Source organism: Abramis brama (genome assembly GCF_963993115.1).
Source record: "Abramis brama genome assembly, chromosome: 11".
Classification (NCBI taxonomy): Eukaryota; Metazoa; Chordata; class Actinopteri; order Cypriniformes; family Leuciscidae; genus Abramis; species Abramis brama.
This window is the reverse complement of record NC_139973.1, coordinates 4,223,684-4,245,235: the sequence shown is the minus strand read 5'-3', so window position 1 is coordinate 4,245,235 and position 21,552 is coordinate 4,223,684. Positions and strand designations below refer to the sequence as shown.

Here is a 21,552-nt window from a genome sequence, read left to right as displayed (position 1 = left end):
CCGTCAAAAAAACGCGTCTCTGTAGGCAGCCTAGGCTCTGCACACAAAAACAGTTGGTTTCACCAACCACTCAAAACCAAAATAAATAGTGTTCCAACCAATCACCGACAGGGGGTGGGTGTTGTGAGGTTTTGTGCTCATGCACGGCTGCCTATGACGGCTTATGGGGCGGGCAGCTAGCGGATCGTTAGGAAAGATTAGATGAATGTGATCATTTATGTTTGGGCCTGAAATCGCTGATACAACCTTTAATTTAGTAAAATAGTTAACAATAACAACACTACATTCTGTAATCCAATCCGACTGCAGATTCCAAACGTATTGTTTATATGAACCCTAAACTTTGCAACAATTCAAATACTCATTTACATGTGTATTACATCCATTCCGAAGAAAATTTCAGCGCACACACAGTGCACAAGTCTCCACTTTCAGAAATGGACAAAATCACTGCAATCATATGATATCCGTGAGCATAACTGGTGTGTTTGCCTTGACGACATCGAAAAATGTGCCGGAAAAGCTTTTTTGCAAATATTCAGTCTTCTCCACTGAGTTTGTGAGATGTAAATCAACACACACTATGGCACCACACATGTGCGCAAGGTGTTTTCAAATTCAAATGTTTATGTGGCAAATATTTTATATTTGAAAGAGCATTTAAAATCGACACCACTCCGATTTCATTTCATTTAGATTGATTGAGGTGTTCACGTGTCCGACTGAGATTCGGATCAGATTATTAACAGATTATTAGATTGCATGTAAATGTAGCCACCGTCTTATCCCATCCATCCATCCATCCATCCTCTTACCACAAACACTCCTCGCGGGGCGGCCCCTGTGTTGCTGCTGGGCACGGGGTCACACACTGACTGATAGTCGTAGGACTGCTTGCGTTTGTAGAAGGAGTTGTTGTAGAGGCTGTAAAAGAGAATGGGGTCGACTTCGCTGAAGAACATCCCAATCTACAGATAAAAGAGGAAGAGCACAGGGTGAAAAACAGGAGCAAATACAGTCTGTTTTCACATCGCTGTCCTGTTGAACTTCCTGACCTTATTCCAGTGGTCCTTCTGATTGGACATGATGAGGAAGCCGCCATCATCTATCAGATAACAAAGCAAGTCCTGCAAAGAACAAGGACAGCTTCTAGTAAACGCATTACTGTTCGTACACAATACGTGCCTGTAGTGCATGGGTTTACGTCAGACACGGACAATCAATCAGCCAATTTAAATGGAAAATGATGTTAATATCACTAGATCAATCAGCCATACACTTAATGGACAAACTGAAGCTATGAATGAGGATGTATAGTTTGGATCTATAACTCTTAGTATTGACAGATCTGAGTGCATTAAGAGTCTCTTACATCACTGTTGGCTTCACAGTCCATTTCACAGCCACTGGTTGGTCCACACTGTCAGGCAGGAACAACAGTATTTAGCAATAGTACTCGTGTGTGTATATATATATGTGTGTGTGTGTGTGTGTGCAATTTACCGTTTGAGAGCCCTGCCGGTTGCTGTCAGTGTGGTTGCTTGCCAAGATCTTGAATTTGTCAGTCCAAGCCTCAAGATCAAGCTTCACACCCACAACTAAGATAGTGTTAGACAGAAAAAGAATGAGAAAAAGAAACCCTAACACCTCTGGTCTACAACTTAAATGTGACCCAAAAATGAGTGGGAATGCGCACAGGCTGATTACGAGCTACAGGCAAAACAAGTGAAAAATTAATTCTCTATAGCATGAGTCTGAACCAATGAAATGTGATTTTCAAACTCATGCTGAGAAACAAAATGATCTTATTCGTGCTCAGTGACCATGTGCACAAAGACGCCTCAGCGTCAGAGTTACAGTATTTCAGGCTTTTAAGGTACGGTTTCTAGATTACTTTTCTTTTGGCAAGATATTTACATCAACTTAATTCAACAGAGTTGACTTTACAACGATGTTCAGAGCGGAATATGTCATACTTCTAAACCCAGATTCCTAACACAGCACTTATCTGTGCTAATCCACCTGTCAGGTAATCCTAAAGGAACACGATGATCATGAGCTCTGTAAAGAACCACAGGATATCACTGTAGATTTGTAGTAAAAAAAAATGGCAAAATGTCTCTGTATTTATTGCACTGAGAAAGATAATGTCTTCAAACACAGATGCTGTCAGGACAGTAAATGACAGATATCCAACCTTCTGTTGGATAAGATGAAGTTCTTAAGCTATTAAAGTACCATATCAAATCCCACATTTGATCTTGCCATCATTTGTCTGGTTTAAAAGGCTTCCATGTGAACCCTATTTGTTATTTTGTCATTTGTCGAGAAGTTTTATTGTACCTGCAGGTTTGATGTTTTTGCTTCCTATGGTAATGTCCACTGCTGTGCTAACCAGAATGCCGATGGTGTCGTTCTCTGGATTCAGCATGTCATCATTGCCTTAAAAAAAAACAGCTCTTGAAAACTATTACATAATAAAATTAACAACATATTATATAAATGATACTGTGATTCTAATATACTGTTATTCTAATTGAGAAGTCTGAAGACATTGTAAATTAAACAAAGTATGGAAGAATGTAATCTAATCAATATAATGAATATGTAATGTTTTAGATGATTATTTTGTTCATATTGAAGGTATTACTTTAATTGAACTTAGCATAGTAAAAACATTGCCTAAAGAGTGTGTGACTTATGTGACTGTAAAGACAGTTTAGTGTCTGATGTGTTTCTAGAATAACACACACACACTCACCGGTGCGATAGGGCGCTCTGAAGATGTAGCCCTTGTTGTCCAGACTGCGACGGTAATAACTAGCATTAAATGGCTCAGGATCCTCCTCCCAGGTCTCAGCGGCCCTGATGCACACACACACACACACACTTTACCTCAGCAGGTATTTACAATAACACAGTGACAAAGATTTAAAAAAGAACCGCACTCACTTATTAGGGAAAACTCGAGTGACGCCTCCATCTGTGGCCGCAAAGACTGCCAGAAAGCCATACCTAGAGTAACACAACACACGTTTACTCACATTTACAGTACCTCTAGCTCTAATGAAGGTGCTTTTGTGCTTGAGATTAAGATGATGCTAAATTAGCATGGTGTGAATCTGCTAATAAATCTGAGGAAATCTGCTAAAAAATCTGAAGAAATAGCTTTCCTGTAGCTCAAAATCATGGGTCTGATTCCTAGGGAGAGCAAGAACTGATAAGAATGTAAATGTGTACCTTGAAATGCAATGTAAGTCGCTTTGGATAAAAGCGTCTGCCAAATGCATAAATGTAAATGTAAATTCAGTGGTTCATTCTGAATATGAACATACGTGTTGAGGTCCTTGGTCTTCCAGACTTTATCTACCAGCTGTCTAATGATGCCCGTGTCCAAGATCAGATTATGCAGCAAGAAATTGTCACCTGCATGGAATCATGATGATAATATTAGGATATATGAGCTGATATCTTAATACAAGATTGTTCTGAGTTCAAGAATTAGTCAAAGAGAGTCAGAATTACGCTCAGTGTTGTTATTGCTAAGTAAAAAAGTAATTGAAATAAAGCTTAAATAAATAAAATATGAATATTAGATGAAAAACTTAGTTACAAAACATAAATTGAACTGAAATAGATAAGAAGTTGAAGTACTAAAATGACTAAAACAAAAACAAAAATGAATTAAAGCTATAAATAAAATTTAAAAATGGCAAAAGCACATTTACTTAAACTGAAGTTAAAATGAAAACGGATCATACAGAAATAAAAGTTGACAAAAAATATTAATGAATACTATAATAGTATGTAAATAACACTAATTATGTGGGGTCCATGACAGTATCCACAAAAAAACATAAAAAATGTTGTTAGCATTATGTTAAACAGATTCTTATGTGGTTTAAAGTGGTCTCAGCTGGTTTCTTAGCTTGGGCAAGTCAGTTTTCTAGCTAAAAAGTGCCCAAAAACCTTCTAAAACCAGCCAGCAGACCTGTTGTAGTGCAAAGTAGTGCAAGAAGACCATCAACAGATTCCTCAACAATCCTTTAAATAAACAATCCAGTCAATAAATTCACACACTGGTAAGAGGGATGAAAATACTGGCGTTGGTAAGATCTGCGAGACTCACATTGTTTGGAGTCTGGTGTGACCTTCTCCATCAGAGCGATGAAGTTGAGCAGGAACTCCGTGTTGTTGTTAGAAAGCTCCAGTTCTTTGCAGTATTCCCTGAGGAAAACACATGTCATTCCTCACTGACAGGACACACATATAAAAACTCTCTCTTATAGATTCACTTCAAAAACAGTTATATTATAGACTGCAAAACCTTGATAGATAGTGAGAGTTTTGCGTTGACAAAACGTATTAACAAATATTTCACTTTGCTCACATTCATGTATACATCTTAAAGACACATAAAACACCAAATACATGTATAAAACAACAAACAGCAAAAAAAACTATTCTTAACCAGTACTTGACGGAAACATCATTAAAACAAGATAAATTTACCTGAGAAGTAAAACCACAGTGTATTTTGTCTTGATTCATTGGTAGATTTAAGCATAAACTCTTGCCTAAAATACACTTATATACAATATGCATTCGTGCAAAATCTCAGTTAACTGTATCTTGTTTCAAGGATGTTTTTACTGGAAAACAAGACAGAACTACTTGGAGTGTATATGCAAAGGACAAACACACACAGAGAGATGATCATTCATAGATGCATGCACGTGAACTTCTCTAGATCCATCAGTTGCTTTAACATGCAAATCAAAGTGAACCTTCCCCTTGATACTGATGAAGGAAGTGAGGAGAAGGCCATGCACACAGATACGGAGGAGACGCGCGGGCGAGAGCTGCAGCGATGAGATGTGGAGAATCTGCTGATCCACGACAGCAGACGACAATGAGCTCAAACACAGAGATACCCAGAGGAAAATTTACAGCTCCGAGGTTTGGCTTTCATCACATGGCTTTCTAAGTATGAACTTTATCTCAGATGTTTTTGTCTATAAAAATGTGCATTGCAAAGATGAACTTTTGAGTTCAAATCACAGTAACTGCACACTAAAATCTCACAACAGTTTGAGACACTGTTGAGATCTCTTCTGAAATCTAAAGGAGACACACGTGAGATTACTGGGGTCTTTTTCTCAGGTTAAAATCTGTAAAGCAGGAGATTTAAAGGAACTTTCCAGGTTCATAACAAGTTAAGCTTTATCAACAGCTTTCATTACCACAGAAACAAACTTGAGGAGTGGGTTGAAAGTTTGTAAAACAAGCAAATATCACATTTATTATAATATACTACTGACAGTGAAAGTATATTAAGACATAGTAAGGTGTTATAATTTTTTCTACCAAAAATGAGTGTAATTTTAACTGTAAAATATTGTAAAAACGTTAATAGGAACTTGCTGTTAACCTATACTATATACAGGGAAAAACTGTAAAATACATTTCATGTAATTATATTACATGCAATTTACAGTTTACAGTTTTTAGAAGTAAAAAAAGGCAAATCAAATTCAGAAAAACTGTAAACAAACATTCCCAGAATTCCCTGTGTGACAGTTCACATTTGAAAATATTTAGTTTAAATTAACTTTTCTTTTTCTTTTTGTCATCAGTTATGCACATTTGGGTTCCCTTTCAAGGGAACTCGCGCTGCGTCGATTGACGCTGAGGGAACGCTTCGCGTGATGACGTCTTGAAGCACATGTAAAATCAGTCCAATGGTGTGGCGGAACGTAGGAGGCGTTTGACGTCACGAACCAGGAAACTATAAAGTTTCCTTCGCCAGCTTCTGTGTCTTCAGTAGCGCTCATTGTGAAACTGTCCTTTTCATTTTTGGTGTTGTTTGCATTATTTAACGGGTGGACACACACACATTCTTTGTGTAGCTTGTTAGGGTGAGGTGCATGCACACTCAGCACTCGAGGTGCTGGCTAATAGGTCACCTAATAGGTCCAGTGCCTTCTCTCAGGGTTTGTAAACACGTGCTGCCGTTCCTTCCGCCCCGATTGAGGCACCGACACTGCAGCTACCTAGTTCTGAGGAACTAGATGTTATCAGTGTCGATGCAAGACATACTGAGGACTCGCCACCTCAGTTTCATGCGTTTGAGGAGCTTGTAACAAGAGCAGTTGAAAGACTGAGTATTGACTGGCCAGCAGATGAGCAAGATGTTCGTTCCAAAAGCAAGATGGCTGGACGCTTCCTGTCATCGCGGTCACAACTTCAACGCTGGGGCCTACCGAGGTGTGGAGATCGTGGGAGAAACCGGTTTCGTAGTCTATAGTGCACAAATATCGAACTATTCCTCTATTTTGAATTATACACAGAAAGGCTGGGGACAGGGAGGGTGCCCTCAGCCACAGTCTTCGAGGGGTAAGACGGATCTGAGGACCGTCATTATCTCGAAGAAGGCTGCGGGGAAGAGGTCCTGATGCCTGAGGGCTCGGCAGTCCCCCCCGAAGTGGAGCGGTCAACACCTCATTATACGGTGCCCGTCTCCCTTCGGTGTCTTCAGGGAACCGCTCTGCCAACCCTGCCTCCTCGTGTGCTTCAGGGCGCAGCGGTCTCTGGCGAGCACATATCTCAAGGTCCAGCCGGAAACGCAGTGGCCTCGGGATGCCTGCCCCCTCTAAGGAAGGTTCTAAAGTAGTCAGGTCGGTCGTTCCCTGCCGGTTCGCCATTATAGAGCGTCGGGCCAAAAACCAGAAGCCAGTCTCGAGAGGCTGGTACCACTAGTAGAATTTTTGGCCTCCACGCTGCCAAATGTTTCTCGTTGGGTCCTGCACACCATAGAAAAAGGGTATCAAATACAGTTTGGGTCTCGCCCGCCCAGGTTTATAAGGGGTCCTATCCACTGTGGTGGGCCCAGGGCAGGTTCTAGTAATGGAACAAGAAGTGAAAACCCTGTTAGAGAAAGAGGCCATAGAATTTGTACCTCCCTCCTACAGGGAAACCGAGTTTTACAGCCAGTAGATCCAAAGAAGGATGGGGGGTTGCGTCCCATTTTGGATCTTCGAGTTCTGAACGAGTCAGTCATGCAACTAAAGTTCAAAATGTTAACACTGAGATAAATCGTGTCACAGATCAGATCTGAGGACTGGTTTGTCATGATAGATCTCAAGGACGCATACTTCCATATATCCATCCTTCCATATCACAGGAAGTTTCTGAGCTTCGCTTTCGGGGGCAAAGCTTACCAATATCGTGTTCTTCCGTTCCGCCTAGTACTATCACCCCGCACTTTCACGAAATGCATAGATGCAGCTCTGGCGCCACTGCATCTGCAGGGTATTCGCATCATGAACTACATTGACGATTGGTTGATTCTGGCTCAGTCGCATCAGTTGGCAGTTCGGCATCGATATGTCGTTCTCGTCCACATGATAGAGTTGGGGTTACAGCTAAACGTCAAAAAGAGTGTGCTTCTCCACTACAGAGGACCACTTTTCTAGGCGTGGTTTGGGACTCAATGTTGATGCAGGCACGCCTTTCACCGGCACGGTGATCCTTTCGGCTGTGAAAAGAATAAAGCTAGGCCAGTCACTCACTGTCAAACAGTTTCAGAGACTGTTGGGTCTGATGGCAGCAGCGTCCAATGTAATACCTTTTGGACTGTTGTACATGAGACCCCTGCAGTGGTGGCTCAGGACCACAACCCCTTTCGCATGATCAGGGTCACGCGGCGATGCTTACGTGCCCTGGTTATATGGAAGAAACCTTGGTTCCTGTCCGAGGGTCCCGTGTTCGGAGCTTCTTGTCATCGCAAGACGCTAACGACAGATGGCTCTCTCACGGGCTGGACAGCGATCCTAGAAGGACGCTCGACTAAGGGTCTGTGGAGGGACCACCACTCTCATGGCACATCAACCGCCTGGAGATGTTGGCTGTTTTTCTTGCCCCAAAGAACTTCCTCACAGAACAATCGACGCAACGCGAGTTCCCTTGAAAGTTCCCTCGAGGTTACAGTGGTAACCAAGGCGTTTTATGTTACATCTTCTGTTGTTTAATGAATGTTTATTGCATTATTTTAGTGTCATGTGTGTTCCCATGATGGTGTTTTGTGTTTCTGTATACTAGTATAATTCAGATTGTGGAAAGGCTACTTGTGATCAGCTTCTTCATAATTCTTCATGAGGCTTCCTCTTTTAACACTTGCATTTTTATGGTGGTTGTCAGTATATGTTAAAGGTACAAAACAAATTTTAGTAGTAGTTTTTGGAGTTGCCGGTTTAAATTGAAATGTTACAATTTTATACTATACAATTTACAGGTTGTTCTGTAAATATGTTTACATTTTTACTGTATTTTTTACAGAATTATTCTGGCAACCACAGCTGCCAGGATTTTTTTGTAAAAACAACGGGATTTTTTTTTCAGTGTACCCGTTACAACTACCCGTTAACTCTTTCCCCGCCATTGACGGAATTTTCCAGCTTTCCATGTTTTCACTGTTATACGGTGGGAGGCGCTATTACGTATATTCTGAAAGTGTACAGAATCTCTGGATCAAAACAGGCAAAAAAGGAGCAGAAAAAAGAGATAAGTAGACTATGCAAAACATTTTTATGTTCTCATGTTTTTGTTCAAAATGTTGCTTTTTTTATGAAACACCCACATTCAAGTGTTGATGAAAAAAGAATGGATTAAGCTAGAATAAAACGTTCTATTTGGTTGTTTAAAAGCAGAGGCTCTGTTCTTTCTTTTGATATATTGCATATTCAGATATTCATGCAACAAATTATTCTGGGGGCCATGACATTTTTGTGAAAATGATAAAAAATGCTGTTTTTTTTTTTTTTTTTCTGGTGGGGAAAGAGTAAAGTATTTTAAATAGAGCATACTTCACCTGCAGAAAATGCATTGATTAAACATCCCTAGAAGAAATAAGATATGCGGTTTAAGAAAAATACAAGCTTTAATTTACTGGCTCCAATAGAATTCAATTTTAAGTGAAATAATGTACGCATAACTACTGCTTTTTTATAAAAACGAAACGACATTTAAAGGTTGTTCATTAAAGGTTCTTTATGGAACCATCAATGGCAATAAAGAATCATTATTTTGTTTAGGAGTGTACTTGTAATGAACCCAGAACAGTAAAATTCTCCATTTTTTGTTTTTACTGCTGTCTAGCAGAATTAATTGACACATTAAAGAGATCTTTTTAGGATTTTTTTCTTTCCTACGGGTGACGGCGAGGAGTCTCGACAGACAGAACAACAAATAAACACATTCACTTGGGTTAAAATGGAAAGACACGTTACGCACAGCAAACACACAGAGACTACAGTCACTACGGTATGTTGAAAAGGAGGTTAGGGATGGACGTATGCACGAAAACAGGAACGTGGCTTCAAGAAGTCACACAAAGCTACCTGGGGGCAATGAACACATGTCCCTCTGACTCAAAAGTGTTTGGCAGGAGAGACTCAAAATCTGCAACAGAAACGGGCAAGATTATCCAGGGGGAAGCGGAGGGTGGAGAACACAGGGAGGCTTCTGAGAAACAAATGAACATCAGCTGCTCTTCAAAAGGTGCAGGAACGCAGTGGGGACGTTACCATACGCAACACTGAGGAATCATGGGGGAATACCAGCGTTAGCCACTATGGTGCCTTCAATGGAGTCGCATTGGCCAAAATAATGGAAAAATTGGGAAAGCAGACAGTTTTAGATTGATTGGAATTTTTGTTAAAATTTCATTCTTTTGCAAGTCGGAGAACTGGCTCGACTCCCGGGATACACATTGAGACGAAGCGAGTTCTCCGACGTCGTTTTCATAAACAGTGTGTGCCGTGCCGCTTTCTTTTTCAACAGGCATCAACATGGCAAACCGTGTAGCTGGGAGTGGGTGAGACAGGGGTCCTGATGGAGGTGATCACCCCAGACTGGCACCGCGGAGCCGCTCCAGAGACACAATCGGAGAAAGTGCCCAGCATTGTGAAGGGCAAGAGGAAGGGCAACCCAGTTTAATCTACTACATGTTATTGAAGCATTTGCATGTCTTTATAATCAACAAATAATGATGTTAAACAAGTAAACAAGTCACATTAGTCTGTAAAAAAAAGGTATATATCCCAATGAAACCCCTGTTGTGCCCAGGTAGTTTTCCCACCACAATGTCTAGCACTTCCAGGTCAGGGATTTTGAAGACGTAGCGGCACGTCCACAGTGGCAGTCTGGAGGGTGATAGACGCACAGAGGGGTCAAGCTGATGAAAACACGGGGTGTAAGAGGAGGACGACAAACCAACCGGCCGCTACCAAGAGCTCCAGCACCGAGACAACAGGAAAGGACCTAAAGGAGGCCATCTAGCAAATTCATCTGCAGCCTATTCCTGCCCCTCAACTGATCATTATAAACAGTAATAGAAAAACCTAAAAGAATAAACTGTGGCTAAATGGAAGACAACATCACATGCTCATAGAGGTCTGTCTTTAAGTGTTCAGCTGTATGGCAACATTTCTATTCAGTCTTCGAGATTTAATGGAACAGTTTACGCAAAAATAGAAATTCAAGATCATTTATTCACCCTCAAACCAATATGGAGAACAATGGGAGATGTTTTGGAGGATGTTGGAACTGCTCTATTCTATTCAATGAAAGTATATAGTGTAATCACAATGTTGTTATTGCTAACCAAAGCTATATCCATCTGAATAGCTGAGAATTTACTGAAATACTACTGACTGCACTCATTTCTTTTATCCTTATTTGTTTTATATACGTTTCAATTTTTTTTTTAAACTTTTACTTTTTTTTATTTTTTTGCATCTGTTATCTGTTTGAATTCCTTTTAGTTTAAAGCACTTTGAATACATACAGTATATTTATATTACAATTGTGCATGAAATGTGCTAATAAAGTACACTTTGTATATACAAACTTGCCTTGCCTTAAAACTAAAACTATTACAAATTTATTTCTTTAATTTAATTAAATTTAATTTAATTTAAATAAAGTAAAATAAAATAAATATTAAATTAAATATAAATATTAAATTAAAAACTTAGTTACAAAAATTTGTTGCTTTGGCAATTAAACAGAAATATATAAGTTTAATTTGAAGTAATAAATCTAATTCATAATATTAATAAATACTATAATAGCATATAAATAAAACGAACACTGATCAGGCAATGTCAAGCACCAAAAAGCTAAACTTCAAGTTTAAAAAACAAAAACAAAATCATAAAATGCTTTTTGTGGGGACGAGATCAAAGTTAAAATGTGTTTACTGAAAAGTGAAAATAGTAATGATTTTGTTTGGTCCTTCATACAAAGCTTTTAAATGATTTCAGAAAGCCTGGAATACAGTGCACAAGTAATAGGACTATTTTATAATCCCTTTATTATGCTCTTTTGATCTTTTTGGAGGTTGACAGGGACTGCACAGTATATATTTTCATTAAAAGAAATGGAGCAGAATAAACATTCTGCACAATGTGATATTTTGTGTTCAATGGATGAAAGAAAGTCATATAGTTTTGGAGTTGCATTTTCATTTTTAGGTCCAAAAAATCTGATCAAACAGACAATGATATGCTACACTCAAACATCAATTATTACTTCTCAACAAAGACCACAATAATATCATACTTGTACTACTCTAATTGCTAATTCATCCTACAGTAATGCTTAGGCTTACTTTGGGGATGCTTCCAAACAAATGACTGCATCTATATAACTAGAGTAGGACTTTTACTAGCTGTGACAAACAACAACTGACAATTTCGACAGTAAATGCACCAATTTGAGTAACTTAAGGATGGTAACACTGTCACCGAGGAAGAAAAAAGGGAGGAGGAGACAGGTGGAAGAGAACTTTCCCAAATGTAATGGACACAGGGATTAGAAATACGTTTTGACAGTGAGAGAAAAATCATATTTTATTCTTTTTCAGGATGTCAAGGAGAGACCTTAAACGGCTGTCCGAGCCAAGAGAGAGAGAGAGAGAGAGAGAGAGAGAGAGAGAGCTTGAGAAGGGAAAAGAGAAAGATGTGGGTCTAGGCCGCAGCAAGAGGGTGGGTGGGTGAGTGAGGGAGTGAGGAAGAGGAGGAGAGAGAGGAAGAGGAGGGTCTTGAAGGCAAGGCGGGCAGGAGGAACAGAGGAGGCAAGCAGGCTGGAACAGGTGGAGGTGGGCGTCAGCGGGGAGTTTAGGACAAGGGTACGAGGAAGGAAGTAGAGTAACAAAGGTGGTGGACCAATATGGTGTATACTTGCCCTTGAAGTCTGATCCATCTGAGGAGGAGAGAGCAGAAAAGAAACAGGGGGGACGGGTAAGGGGAGGAGGGGGGTCACAGACAATATTTTATTCAATGACTGTTTGAATAAAAATATTGTTTTTTCAAAAGAAGTAAAATCAAGTCAGTCAAAACAGTAATGAACAACTGAGAACAGGAAACCAAAATGAATGACAAGCCACAAAGAATATATGCAACAAGTAAACGGAGAGAAGTGAACGGAGACGAGGAGAGAACATCTGAGGACACAAGACCAGAATCAGAGCTAATGAACCTTCACCATATCAATAATATGACAAACATGAAAAAAGGAATATATATATATAAATATAGTCACAAAATAAGAATCTCACAATAGCTATGAAGAGAGGAACGCTTTGGAGTAGAAGGAAATAAAGAAAAAAGAAAGAAAGAAAGAAAGAAAGAAAGAAAGAAAGAAAGAAAGAAAGAAAGAAAGAAAGAAAGAAAGAACGAAAGCTTAATTTCAAACCAATAGGTTTGGCCAAAGGCCAAAAGAACAAATGTAAAACAAACAAAATACAAACAAAAAACAAACTAAAGATCAAAAGAAACAAAATAAAAACAATGAAAGAATGAACTACAGATCAAATGAAGAAAGAAAAAAGAACAAAAAACAAATGAAAGAATAAACAACGTGCATATAGTATAAAAACAAAGTTGAGATCAAACTAAAAAAAAAATTAAATAAACAACCCCCCCCAAAAGAACAAACAAAAGATCAAATAAAAATAGATGAAAGCATGAACACAAGAATTAATGAAAGAACTAAAGATCAAATGAACAAACAAACATAAAAGAACGAATGAAAAGCAAAAAAGGTCTGAAGTAACAGAAGAGTAACAAATGGCATAAAGAATGAATGAAATTTAATTTAATAAGAAAGAGAGAGAACGAAGGCAAAAAATGAGCAAAACAAATAAAAGAATGAACAAAAGATGAAACAAACAATTAAATTAGAATAAAAGAATGAACTAAAACAAAAAACAACATAAGAAAGAAGGACCTAAAGATGAACTGAGCAAATGAAAGGACTAGATACAGAATCATAAAATAAACAAAGAACAAACAAAAATATCATAAAATAAAGAAAGAACAAACAAAAGCAAACGAAAAACAAGGAAAATGAATGAAAGAAAGGAAAACCAAAGGCGTTCCATCTCCAGTGAGGGACAATGGCCCATCAGGGGGCATTGTGGGATACTTTTTTCTTATTTATTGACTGATTCCAAAGCTGCCGGCAAACAATACAGCACAGTGAGCATCAGAGCAAATAATAAACACCACTGAACATATAAAGCACACAGTGAAAAGCAAAAGCATGCCTCTTTTCACATCTCGCTAACAAAAAAACAAAACAAAACAAAAAAACAAAACCTGTCCAGACAAAAGATGCTTCAGAATCGTCAATGTGAGAGAGAAGACGAGAGCATTTTTTAAATGTTTTGGCAAAAGGAAAAATAATAGCACATGGTCACCATTATTTTCAACTCAGTAAACACAGTAAAACCACAGCTTTCACCTCTCTGGTTTTTAGTGAGGGTTTTTTCTTTTCATCCGTGCAGGGAAAGAAAAATCACCTCGGTACAGAACAGCATGAGGACAGGAGGGAAGAGGGAAGAGGTAGGGTGGGGTTTCACAGAAGAACACGTCCACTCTCGCTCTCCCAGTGCTGGAACGGGACGCCGAGGGCCCGGACCCGACGCTGCTGTGATGTCAGAGAGGGGGGGAGGGGCTCTCCGTTGATTGGACGAGAGGGGGCGAGAGAGGGGGAGCTGGAATTCTCTTTGGGAAGAAAGAAAGGTGAGCAGGCTATGAGTTAGCCAGCCTCTGGTACTTACACTGGACCTGGAGGATCTGGTCGCTCAGGATGGCCCTGATGTGGTTCTCACTGTAGGACGGCAGAACTAAACCCAGACTGCAGGGACGGAGAGAGCGAAAGTTCAAAATCATCTGCATATGATCATAACTGGCACTTTCAAAGACACAAAAGCAATCAATCAATCAATACATCAATCAATACATCAATCAATCAATCAATCAATCATATATCTATCCATCCATCCATCCACCCACCCACCCATCCATCCATCCATCCATGCATCCACCCACCCACCCACCCACCCACCCATCCATGCATCCACCCACCCACCAATCCATGCATCCACCCTCCCACCCACCCATCCATCCATCCATCCATCCACCCATCCACCCATGCATCCACCCACCCACCCACCCATCCATGCATCCACCCACCCACCCTTCAATTCATCCACCCACCCACCCATCCATGCATCCACCCACCCACCCATCCATGCATCCACCCACCCACCCTTCCATTCATCCACCCACCCACCCATCAATCCATCCACGCACCCACCCACCCACCCATGCATCCACCCACCCACCCTTCCATTCATCCATCCATCTATGCATCCACCCATCCATCCATGCATCCACCCATGCATCCACCCACCCATCCATCCATCCATGCATCCACCCACCCACCCATCTACCCACCCATCTATCTATCTATCTATCTATCTATCTATCTATCTATCTATCTATCCATCCATCCATCCATCCATCCATCCATCCATCCATCCATCAAGCTCAAGCATTCTGTAAACAAGTTACTGATAAAATGGTGAAACCAATAAATTTCTTTAATTTATGGGTAATATACGTAACTAACTAACTATATTTGCAACCCTGCTATTTATATTTAGGTTAGTAAAGTTTTTTTATATAGCACATTTAATAAACATTAGTAAATCAAAGAGCATAATTAAGTCCATAATTTTACATAATCATGTAAAAGTGCACTTTTAAATAATTTAAGAACATAAAAATGAGTATAAAACATTTGAAACCCTAACCCAATTTTTTTTTATATAAAATAATACAATTACCTAAATCAGGCCTCATGTTCCAAATTCAAGTTTTAACAAGGTTGCAAAAATCCCTTATATTACATAAAAACAGAAAACCAGCTGACAGGTTGATCTACTGAGGAGGATGAACATTTGATGAATAAGAATAAAATAAATAAATTTTAAAGAGTTATAAAGCCCTATATTGTGCTTTATAATGGAAAATATAATGCACAGAATATGTAAATTCATTGGAATAATTGCTAATATCCAAAATGTCCTGCTATAAAGACCAACTTATAGAACCATACTGCTCATTTTGGCATTGAATGTTTTACAGTCTAAACTTTTAAACTAGCCAAGAGGATGTAGAAACAAAGTGACTGACATCATCAGAAACATGAATGAGCGAGCGTGTCATATTCATACCTGTAATCTGTGCCACTCACTGGACTCCATATGTACGTCCTCTGGGCCTCATCAATGTAGCGCTGAAAATACACACACAAAGAGCAGCAGATTACCAAACAACCGCAACATTTTCATTACATATCACACTATTTAAAATAGCACACTATCTCACATTATTTTTAGTAAGAGGTCATGTGACTCACCTCATCAACAGACTTTACTAGTGTCTTGAATCTCTTCTGTCCAGATTTGCCATCAATCATTTGACGACGGATCTAGGAAAGGATAAAAGATTCTTAATAAGCTCATTGTGTATTAATATTTTGCAGTGTGCTCTAGATCTAGGATAACACGTTAGTACATTAAAGTGATTTAAATGTGATTTAAAATCTTTCTAGGAAATCGTTGAGTTTTCCTGTTACAAAATTTGGTGTTGGTAAGATTTTTAAATGTTTTTGAAAGAAGTCTCGTATGCTCACCAAAGCTGCATTTATTAGAGCAAAAATACAGTAAAATCAGTAATATAGTGAAATATTATAATTTAAAATAGCAGTTTCTATTTGAAAATATAATTGATTCCTGTGATCCATCATTACTCCACTCAAAAGTCCAAACGAGCATTTATTTTGGTAATTTTATAAAATGTCTTTACTGTCATTTTTGATCAATCAATTTTGATCATCTTTGCTGAATAAAAGAACAACCCAACCCCCAATCCCCCCCCAAAAAAATCTTGCTGACTTCAAATGGTTAAGTGGCATCAAAATTTTAATAAAAAGAAAACAATATTTTTTCCAGACACACATCCTATGGGCTAAATCTCATGAAGGAAAGGTTGTCCGATTAGTTACTTAATGGCATTTTAATGATGTATTTGGCATATTTGCATGAGATAACTTGTTTCAGAGATGTTCACCTCCTCCTTGTTGATGTCTGGAAGTTCAGCATCCAAGAAGTCCAATGTGACCGGCTCTCTGAAGTTAATGATCTGTACAAATCCATTAGGGAAAAAAAATATTATTATAGATATGGAGATAGACATGTCATTAAAAATTTAAGGCAGGAAGAAAACAAGAGAATAACTACATTTAGGGCAAAATGTAAGATCTATAAACAAGTGAGAAACTCGATGATTTTCACCTTAGGCTGTAGGTTGGGGTGTAGCAGCACGTATCCATTGGGATCTATGGCAAACGTGTAACCATTGGCTCCAAGCTGGGTACAGACACACTAATTAATGACTGATGATTGGAAGAAAAGGGACTGAAAAATAATTATTTCACTTACTTTATACCGCGGTGTGAGTTCTTTAATTTCATTGAGGGCGATGTCTACACCCATGACACCGAGAATCAACTGATTCTGAAATAAAGAAACCAGAAGGAAACAAAAAATGCAATGAAAAGGACCACAAGGGGGCAGAATTGATGTATGACAAAACCACAGGTAAGCTAACAGCCAGGAGTCAAAAACAAAAATGGATGAATGCTTCGAGAGTGCACTGTTTTTGCAACAAGCACATTCTTCATTTTTATGTTATACATAACGTTGAGTTGTTGTATCATAGTTATCATGGACATTGTCAAAGTCAAAGTCAAAAAAAAGAAAAAAAGAAATATAGTTTTGGCAAGAAAGCATCTGGAAACGACATAAATTGAAGGGGAAAATAAGGAGAGGAATGAATGTGCCTTCAAACAAATATGCCATATGTGATGGCATGCGATGTGTAGAATTATAATGCACTCTCCATTTATCAGTCATACTGCCAGGACAGTTGATCATCTAATGGAAATTACTCATCAATCAATGCACAAGTACAAACGCTACAGATTCAATTCGGAAGCATCTGGACAATATTCAAAGTATAGTTTCACCTGGAAATGTTCATATATCATGAAAGTGATTGCAACTTCATTCCAGGCTATTATAGTAAATAAATGTAAAATAAATGTAACAATATAACATATAAAACTTCAAAAGTCAAACGGCCTGGTGTGTCTTCAAAGTCAAGCCCTGTTCAATATGCATTCAACACTGTGAAACATGCCGCTCTCAAACAGTTTGTCAATGTCAGTTAGGGAACATGCTAAGAATTAGAAGTGGATCGTGATCATACTAATAATGCAAAAACGCCATAATGCAACATTTGTTTCGTCCTGCAGGGTATACAAAACAAATTACCAGCAGTTCAATTACAGGAAGCTGCTCGTGACTTACTTTGGAGTCCCCGTCAGCGGTGAGATTGAAGACGGGCATTGTGCCGGTAATGACGAGACCTAAACCCTGTAAAAACAAATACAGAAACATCAAATGTTTGTTGTTTTCGCTGTGAACTAGAGGAAGGATCTCACAGTACACTGCACACATGAATAAAACACTGCCTCATATAAACCGCCGTCCAACTCCTAGTAAAATTATATGGTCAATGACAAAGCAAACTAGCTGTGGAGATTCAAATTTGTGCAGTCTGGTAATAAAACAAAGAATGAACAATATCACAGTCAGTGGCCACCGCTAACAATGCAATCTGAAACGGTTTCTCAGTCTCAAATCAATGAATAACGGGATGTGTTTGTGTGTTTCTATCTTGCAAACGTGCTAAACAAAACCAAACATTTCTACTTCAGCAGTTTATAAACAAAACTTATTGGAAACACTTTATTTTACAGTGTCCTTGTTACTGTAGTAATAGCTATAAATGATGCATAATTACATGCAACTAACCCTAAACCAAACCCTCACTCTATAGTAAGTACATGTAGTTAATTATTATAAGACAGTATTCAAAATGTACAATACTGTAACACGGACACCTTAAAATAAAGTGTAACCAACTTATTTCAGCAGCATAAGCACATGTATATTTAAGTACACTTTATCATTTGAACAACCAGTCAGTAAGTTGGCTAGTTTTACTAAACATGTATTTTAAAAAGTTTCTGACTCGGACATACAGTAATACCTGCAGTTCAGTGAGTGAGTCATCAAAGATGATTCACAGAGAAAGTGAGTCATCTGACCGATTCAGTCCATTGTTCTATTCAGATTGAGTCACCAAATGATTCATTTAAAAGAATCACAGTGATTGAATGATTGATTTGTGAATTAGACAGGCCATTGTGCAATAAAAATGCAATAGAATGTTAATTTTGAATTTACTGTCAACATGCTATTTTGAAGTATAAAATGAACTATTGATTATAATATTAATTTAATTGTCTGATTTAACTTGTAATAAACAAACACACAATTCAAGTGGTTTCAGAGTCCGGGCAGACCTATGAATTGGCCATATTTGAAACTATAAAATGCAATTTTGAGTTTGCTGCTGCTGATGATTATGATGATGAAGATGATGGTAATCTTCCATACCAGAGCATCCTGGTAAACGTTGGTCCACTGCACTTGTTTTGCCCTTTGGCCTGCCAGCACCATCGGCCGTCCCAGAACATCCAAGTACTCCTGAAAATGAAAAAAAAAACACACATATATCATAAGAATAGTATTCCAACACAATTTTACAACAAGCATGCCCAGAATCACCAATCAAAAACCATCTATTCTCAACAGGTTTGAACTATTAACACTCTCCGCTCTCACACCTCCCTCCGCCATAAAGCAAACGACTCCGACTCGCCGCTCCATTACATAAAGCACGCTGTTAAAAGTGTCCGCCCGAGGGGCCAGTGAAGCCAGCTGCACTTCCAGCCGGAACAAATCATCAGAAAGCAGCTATTAAAGCATATTACAGCGGGCAGAAAGCACATCCTCGCTCTGCAGAGGTAGGGTGGTCTGCCACAGGATGACACTTGTTGGATCGCCGTAAGCACGCACTTATAAACGACATTTATGACTTCAACACGACTCTCTTCGGGAGGTTAATCATTTAAAGAAGTGAACCTCGCAAAACAACAGGCTCATATTTGACCCCAAAGTCAACAGAAAAAGAAATTAAGATGTGTTTAAATAAAGAAAACTGAAATAAATATAAATTAAAGCTAAATAGATTAAAACAAGTATACATTTATGCTAAAAATACACTTTATTTTTTAATTAGTTTCGCCAAACCTTTTGACCAATGAATGTCCTTGATGTTTCCAGCCATTCATGATTCTTTATTTAATTTTCTAGAGATTGCACTTAATTTAAACATTTAAATGAACTGAGCAAAACTTAAAGTAACTATAGAATTGTCTGTGTTTTATTAATTGTATTATTCAATTTTCAATTATTATTAAATTTTTAAATATTTTTGTATTATTTTATTAACATTTTTAAATTTTCATTATATTTCCATGTTTTTTCATTCTGACCGTGAGAAAAACACAATCAATTTTTGTCCTGTTTATTTTGACATTTCATGAAATTCAACCGAATATTTCACGACCCTAGGTCAACGCTGGGCCAAGTAAACATATAATTAATAAATGCAGTCTTTCAAGGTCCGTGTACTTTTGCGTCCATTCCTTTTTCCTTTTTTAACTTTTAGACTTTTCATTTTTAGACTGGTGAAAAAATATTCACATACAAACTTATTTTCCTTATATACAATGCTTATTTAATTGAAAATCAAATACTTGACACAACTTTTTTTCCGTTTTACAAAAATGCAAAATTTTATTTCTGCATTTTATTTGCGCATATCATGGTATGGTCGATGTATTGTCCAACTCGACTTTCTGCGGCTCGAATTCCCTTTGCTGCCAAATAACCGGTCATCAACTTCCGACCGCAGGTTGGTCCTGCCTGTAGAGTGGGGAAACTAATGAACTGGAACACAATGTCTTGTTTTCACAGACAGGGCTTAGACTAAGCCAAGATTAGGCCTTAGTTCAATTAGGACATGTAAGTAGCTTTTATAAACGTGCCTTAGAAAGCAAGAAAAAAACATCCATAGACAATAGACAAAAGATCTCAAGACTCTATCTGACTTCATTTAAGATATGTCAGTGCAAGTTGCTTTCAGGTAAAACAGCTTAAACATGCATTTTAGTCTGGGACTAACTGTGAAACCAGGGGTAGGATATGGACTAGCTACAACACACAAGCCTATAGGGCCTATTAGTTCTCAGCGGAGTTGGTTCAAGCAGTGTTTTTAAGTTTTATTCAAATTTAATAAAAATTGCATTTAACTGTCATTGTGAACAAAATAAGATGCGCGATACCAACGTCTGTGTGCGCTAGGTTACTGTGTAATCAGATTTGTTTAAACTTGCCATCCGGCAGTGTATGTTGGCCATCCTCCGAGTCAAATACACATCAAATATCATTATTCACGTCGTAGACATTTTTTTTTTTTTCGCACTAAAAATTAGATTTTTGCAATTTAGGCCTATAAGACTCAAAGCAGAAACATTAAAATGCATACCCATGGCTAGGCTATATCATGAGAAAAAGATGTCCCAAAAGCACAGCATCAACTGCTGATACACAGTAAGCTATATATATTTTAACTTCTGGATAATGATTTTATGTAATTAATTAATTAAATTCATGAGAGTTGCATTTATAGGGGACATGTCACATGCCGTGATGCAAACAGCTTTGTCGAGATAACACCACAAGTCACATAGCCTATATTAGCCATATATTACGTTGAAATTGCTTGAAATTGAAATAGGATACAGCTATCTCCAGCTGAGGGTCAGAAACTTCCCGTCTCAGGCAATGACTGGCACAACATCATCTCGCACTCCTCGCCCGACAACAAGTTGAGACAGGTGCTCTGCAATGTCCGTGTGTGTTTTGTGTTTTAAAATCATGTCAGAAATCCCCTGTCTGTAGACATGGCTCTTATCATTTAACACTGCGGGAAAATTATAATTGCCGGGTTCTAATCTGGCCTTAGAAAACCAGTAGGCTAAAATCGACATTTTTTCCATATTAATTTGTGAATATTTTAAATGTTTAATAAAGGGGCAAAAAGTCATAAACAAAAATCTGAAAATACATCAATTTTGCGCAGCATTTGGTGTGTAGAGTTC

General features: G+C 38.3%; 1 protein-coding gene across 2 annotated transcripts in view; it reads right to left on the bottom strand.

Annotated features, from left to right (window-relative positions):
* The window catches only part of cacna2d2a (calcium channel, voltage-dependent, alpha 2/delta subunit 2a), a 214,887-nt gene that overhangs the window by 4,177 nt on the left and 189,158 nt on the right, over nt 1-21,552 (bottom strand). Inside the window, exons 15-33 of one of the 2 annotated variants that reach the window (XM_084128532.1) lie at nt 18,941-19,030; nt 17,786-17,851; nt 16,856-16,930; nt 16,709-16,783; nt 16,485-16,556; nt 15,772-15,843; nt 15,587-15,648; nt 14,126-14,202; nt 12,247-12,264; nt 9,399-9,459; nt 4,130-4,227; nt 3,336-3,426; nt 2,953-3,015; nt 2,762-2,865; nt 2,344-2,442; nt 1,504-1,598; nt 1,373-1,420; nt 1,056-1,127; nt 816-968 (exon numbers count right to left, since the gene is read on the bottom strand). In XM_084128532.1, the coding sequence (XP_083984658.1) occupies nt 816-968; nt 1,056-1,127; nt 1,373-1,420; nt 1,504-1,598; nt 2,344-2,442; nt 2,762-2,865; nt 2,953-3,015; nt 3,336-3,426; nt 4,130-4,227; nt 9,399-9,459; nt 12,247-12,264; nt 14,126-14,202; nt 15,587-15,648; nt 15,772-15,843; nt 16,485-16,556; nt 16,709-16,783; nt 16,856-16,930; nt 17,786-17,851; nt 18,941-19,030 (1,491 nt within the window). The remainder of the gene's footprint in view (nt 1-815; nt 969-1,055; nt 1,128-1,372; nt 1,421-1,503; nt 1,599-2,343; nt 2,443-2,761; nt 2,866-2,952; nt 3,016-3,335; nt 3,427-4,129; nt 4,228-9,398; nt 9,460-12,246; nt 12,265-14,125; nt 14,203-15,586; nt 15,649-15,771; nt 15,844-16,484; nt 16,557-16,708; nt 16,784-16,855; nt 16,931-17,785; nt 17,852-18,940; nt 19,031-21,552) is intronic. The other variant, XM_084128533.1, reaches the window with a different exon arrangement.